Source organism: Haematobia irritans, chromosome 2 (genome assembly GCF_050003625.1).
Source record: "Haematobia irritans isolate KBUSLIRL chromosome 2, ASM5000362v1, whole genome shotgun sequence".
Taxonomy (NCBI): domain Eukaryota; kingdom Metazoa; phylum Arthropoda; class Insecta; order Diptera; family Muscidae; genus Haematobia; species Haematobia irritans.
In genome coordinates, this window is record NC_134398.1 from 104,422,667 (window position 1) to 104,428,209 (window position 5,543).

General features: G+C 39.4%; 1 protein-coding gene across 1 annotated transcript in view; it reads right to left on the bottom strand.

Moving 5' to 3' along the window:
- LOC142224916 (uncharacterized) overlaps positions 1 to 4,495 on the bottom strand; it is a 7,797-nt gene extending 3,302 nt beyond the window's left edge. Inside the window, exons 1-4 of the mRNA XM_075294694.1 lie at positions 3,419 to 4,495; positions 2,639 to 2,899; positions 1,025 to 2,528; positions 750 to 939 (exon numbers count right to left, since the gene is read on the bottom strand). Coding sequence (XP_075150809.1) covers positions 750 to 939; positions 1,025 to 2,528; positions 2,639 to 2,899; positions 3,419 to 4,495 — 3,032 coding nt within the window. The remainder of the gene's footprint in view (positions 1 to 749; positions 940 to 1,024; positions 2,529 to 2,638; positions 2,900 to 3,418) is intronic.
- Positions 4,496 to 5,543: the final 1,048 nt, after the last annotated feature.

Consider the following 5,543-nt stretch of genomic DNA (forward strand, 5'->3'; position numbering starts at 1 on the left):
GCTTCTGGTTGCTCTTCACTCCAAATGCGGCAATTTTGCTTATTTACGTAGCCATTCAACCAGAAATGAGCCTCATCGCTGAACAAAATTTGTCGATAAAAAAGCGGATTTTCTGCCAACTTTTCTAGGGCCCATTCACTGAAAATTCGACGTTGTGGCAGATCGTTCGGCTTCAGTTCTTGCACGAGCTGTATTTTATACGGTTTTACACCAAGATCTTTGCGTAAAATCTTCCATGTGGTCGAATAACACAAACCCAATTGCTGCGAACGGCCACGAATCGACATTTCACGGTCTTCAGCAACACTCTCAGAAACAGACGCAATATTCTCTTCTGTACGCATTCGTGTGGTTGGTTTAATGTCCAATAAAGTAAACTGAGTGCGAAACTTGGTCACAATCGCATTAATTGTTTGCTCACTTGGTCGATTATGTAGACCATAAATCGGACGTAAAGCGCGAAACACATTTCGAACCGAACACTGATTTTGGTAATAAAATTCAATGATTTGCAAGCGTTGCTCGTTAGTAAGTCTATTCATGATGAAATGTCAAAGCATACTGAGTATCTTTCTCTTTGACACCATGTCTGAAATCCCACGTGATCTGTCAAATACTAATGCATGAAAATCCTAACCTCAAAAGAATCACCCTTTATATATATATATATATATATATATATATATATATATATATATATATATATATATATATATATATATATATATATATATATATATATGATGTACTCGTTTTTCCATCTTTTCGCGAAATGCCGTTGAATCGTTTTCAGTTTCTGCCAGCGATTAATCAGAGAGATATCTTCAGGTAATTCCTCTGGTGCTGCGATTAATGGTGACCCTCTTAGAAAATGGCCTGGGGTTAATGCATTCATTTCCGTTGGATCTTCACTCATGGGAGATAAAGGCCTTGAATTCACTTTCGATTCGAACCAGCAAAGTAGAAAATTCCTCGTATGTATATTTCAGATATCCTGCCACTTTTCGGAGATGACTCTTCATACTTTTTACTGCAGCTTCCCACAAGCCACCCATATGTGGGGCATGAGGGGGAATGAACTGCCAAGTAAAACCATGAACATTGTATTTATCAACCAGACGATTTTCTGCAGATTTTAGAAAGTTACGATATTCACGCATCAGGGTACGACTGGCTCCAACAAAATTAGTGCCATTGTCGGAGAAAACCTTTTTCGGAAACCCACGCCGCCCCACAAATCGATCGAAAGTAGCCATAAATGCCTCAGTAGTCAAGTCAGAACATGTTTCTAAATGAATGGCTCGTGTAGCAAGACAAACGAAAACTGCTGCATATCCCTTCTGGAGTTTTGCATTTCGCAGTTGAGACGTTTTCAAATCAAAAGGTCCCGCAAAGTCTATTCCAGTATTAGTGAATGGCAACGAGAAGGTGCATCGCTCGGGAGGTAAGGCCGCCATTATTTGACTTCGGATCCGTTGCTTATATATGGTACAAGTACGACAGTTTCGAATGCAATACCGAACAGCATTTTTCAGACGTATGATATAATATTCAGATCGAATCGCCCTTAGCATACTTTGGTGTTCACCATGTAAGAGAATTTTATGCGTAAACGCGATAAGTAACTTACAAAACCGAGAATGTTCGGGAATTATAATTGTATACCTTTCAGTGTACGGAAGATCGGCGTTAGCTAACCGTCCATTTACTCTAAGTATATCGTTTCCATCGAGAACTGGATTGAGAGTTAACAGTTTGCTTCTAGAAGAGATATTTCCACCATTTCTCAGGGCATTATATTCGTGAGAATAAAACTTCTGTTGAGCAACTCTAATCAGTTGAAATTTAACAAATCGAATTTCCTCCGCAGTTATAAATGACATAACAGACGACCTGTTTTTCTGACAATTCCTTATAAATCGGTACATGTAACAAATAACGCGCATTGCTCGGTTAAAAGACGAAAACCTTTCCAGTATATCATCAGTAACAACTTCAGTTTGGAATGTTGTGACTTTCCTTTCCAGATCTGGCTCTTTGAATGTTGTGGATTTTGGCCAAAATTCAGGTGGTTTTACCAACCACTTCGGTCCATTCCACCAGAGTGTGTTGGACCTCAGTTCCGTAGCAGTACAACCACGAGTTCCAATATCCGCAGGATTTTCACTCGTTGGAACATGCCTCATAGTAGCATTTCCTACATTATCCAAAATCTCAGTAATCTTATTAGCGACAAAGGTTTTCCAGTGAAATGGCGGTTTGTCTAACCATGCAAAAGTTATTGTTGAATCAGACCATAGATAAATATCAGTAACAGAAATGCTCAGATTCTGCGATACAGACTTCAACAGTTTCGATAAGAGTGCAGCACCACACAATTCAAGAAGGGGAAGACTTACAGTTTTTAAGGGTGCTACCTTACTTTTCGAAGCGATCAAGTAAGACGTTCTAATGTTTTGTGAAGATATCGTACAAATATAAATACAGGCACAATAAGCCTTCTCAGAGGCGTCACAAAATCCATGAATCTGAATTTGTTTGTCGGGAGCGTAATGTATCCAACGAGGAATTCGTATATTCTCAATTCCCAAAAAGTTTGACATGAAGAAGTTCCATTTTCCAGTGAATGGGGTTTAACTTCTTCATCCCAGTCAGTCCCATTGATCCATAACTGCTGTAAAAGGATCTTAGCCACAACGATGATGGGAGCTAGCCATCCAGCTGGATCGAAGATCTTTGCGACAATTGATAATATTTTTCTTTTAGTTAATGGAGCGGTGGGGACAGAAATGTTCGAAACACTGTAGTAAAAATTGTCAGCCATGGCATTCCATCGTATTCCTAAAGTCTTTGTTTCACTAGAACCTTCAAGTTTTAAGTAATCTTCGTTCAGAAGATCCTCGGGGGGGCATTTGTTTCAGAATGAGCGAGTGATTTGCAGTCAACTTCTTCAGTGGAAAACCAGCCGATTTGAGTAACTCAATTAGTTCTAATAAGTAAGATTCAGTTTCAGATAATGAATGCCCTCCAGAAAGTATATCGTCAACATATATTTGATTTTTCAATATTGTTGATGCAGTTGGATGAGTACGCTTCGTGTCATCACTCAGTTGTAACAGTGTGTGAATTGCTAAATATGGAGCACAGTTTACCCCAAATGTTACAGTTTTCAAAGAAAAATAAGAAATTTCACCAGTTGCAGATTGTCGAAATAAAATTCGTTGAAATTTCTTATCATCTTCATGTACATAAATCTGTCGATACTCTTCTGGATATCAACATTGAAAACGTATCTAAAAAATCGCCAACGCAGTATGACGTTCATTAAGTCGTTCTGAAGTATTGGGCCAGTGTGTAAAATGTCATTTAACGAAAATCCGGAAGTCGTTTTCTTTGAGGCGTTAAATACGACTCTCACTTTTGTGGAAGTTCTTTCAGGTTTGACGACAGCATGATGTGGCAGGTAGTACGAAAAATATTTTGAATTATAACAGATTTCAGTTGATGATGTTGGCTCCATGTGGCCAAGTTTCAGATATTCGGATAGAACGTTTGTGTTTTCCAAATCAAGATCAGGTGATTTTCGCAATGATTTCTCCATATGCAAATATTGTCCTAGAGCAGCTCGTCTTGAAGACCCAAGAACTATATTCGAGGGCAAATCGTTGCGAAAAGGCAATCTCACTTTATACTTCCCATCAGATTCCCGAACAGTTGTTCCTTTATAGAATTCCTCACACCAATCATCGTTTTCAGAACATTTCCTAGATGTCGGAACTTCTTCAATCTCCCAAAATTTTCTTATTTCATTATTTAAAGTATTCGAACTAGTCACAAAGGACGCAAACGAAGATACATATCGATTTGTTAGTGGACCACTTACTATACATCCGAATTCCGTTTCTTGAGCCAAAAGGCTCCCAGAAATGTTCCTTTGAACACCGGACTTAAGAATGAATGATAGGACGTCACTCCCTAACAACATATCTATTTGTGCCGGTTTATAAAAATGGGGATCAGCAAGATCAATTTTCCTCAAAGCAGACCAATCAGAAATACGAGAGGGGGTGGAAGGCATAAAATGATTCATACTCGTGATAACTAACGCAGTTGTACTCAGTTTGAAGTCAGACTCGCGAGACTTTAATATCAAATTGCAAAACTTCGAAGAGTTTTCTAAAACAGTGCCTCCCAATCCAGAAATTGTCGTAAACGCTTTTTTGGTCGGTATGGAATATTTGCTAACAACCCTACTTGAAATAAATGATTCTTGAGATCCCTGATCAATAAAGGCTCGAATTGTAAAATTTGTTCCCAAGTGTTCTAAATCTATCAGTGCAGTTGGTAAAATAGTACAATCTCCAGAGTGGGCAAAATTTGACTGAACGTACTTAACTGGATCAGAATATGCAGCTGCAGAAGTGGATGGTTGTTCTCCTTGTTGAGTGTCAACATGATAAGCCGAAACCTGTGTCGGCTGCTCCCTTTGATTCATTTCCCTAGGTTAGGTTAGGTTAGGTTAAAGTGGCAGCCCGATTAAGATTCAGGCTCACTTAGACTATTCAGTCCATTGTGATACCACATTAACTAAAAGTACCTATTACATATGGGCACTTCTAGTTTTAACCGCTGAACCTTCTTGATTATTTTTCTTTGTTGAACCAACCAGATTGTTCCAAAAATATTAGCAGACTGCTTAAGTTAACGTTTTCCAGATCCGCCAGTAATCTGAAGCTATATGCTCCTAAAAGTTGCTTGCGCTTTACACAAAATGCAGGACACTCACACAAGAGGTGTTTAATTGATTCTTTTTCCTCCGCATCATGACAGCTCATACAATAGTCATTATACTTCGTGCCAATAGTTTTTGCAAAATCTCCTATCAGGCTGCGACCCGTTATAGCAGATATCAGGAGTGATACCTGACGTCTCGAGAACATTAGCATATCTAGTGTGCGGTTTAAGTTGAAATGGGGCCATATTTGCTTGGTGTCGTTACAACCCTTGCAATTCTCCCATCGAACATTTGCCATCATAACAGCCTTCTCACGCAGCATGAGCTTGCAGGTAGCGAGGGGCATACCAACAAATTCTAGTTCCCCTGGAATATGTAAGGTAGTCCCTAGCCTTGCCAACTCATCCGCTTCGCAGTTCCCCGGAATGTTCCTATGGCCAGGCACCCATATTAGGTGAATATTGTACTGCTCAGCCATCTCATTGAGAGATTTGCGGCAATCGATGGCCGTTTTCGAGTTGAGGAACACAGAGTCCAAGGATTTTATTGCAGGTTGACTGTCTGAGTATATATTAATGCCCACATTTTTTGGAACATTACTTCTCAGCCAATTCGCCACCTCTCTTATTGCTAATATTTCAGCCTGAAAAACACTACAGTGATTAGGTAATCTTTTCGCTATTTGAAGTTCCAGATCATTGGAATATACTCCGAAACCCACTTGTCCATCCAATTTGGAGCCATCAGTGTAGAAATCTATATATTCTTTATTCCCCGGGGTATGTGTGCACCATGCCTCACTGTTGGG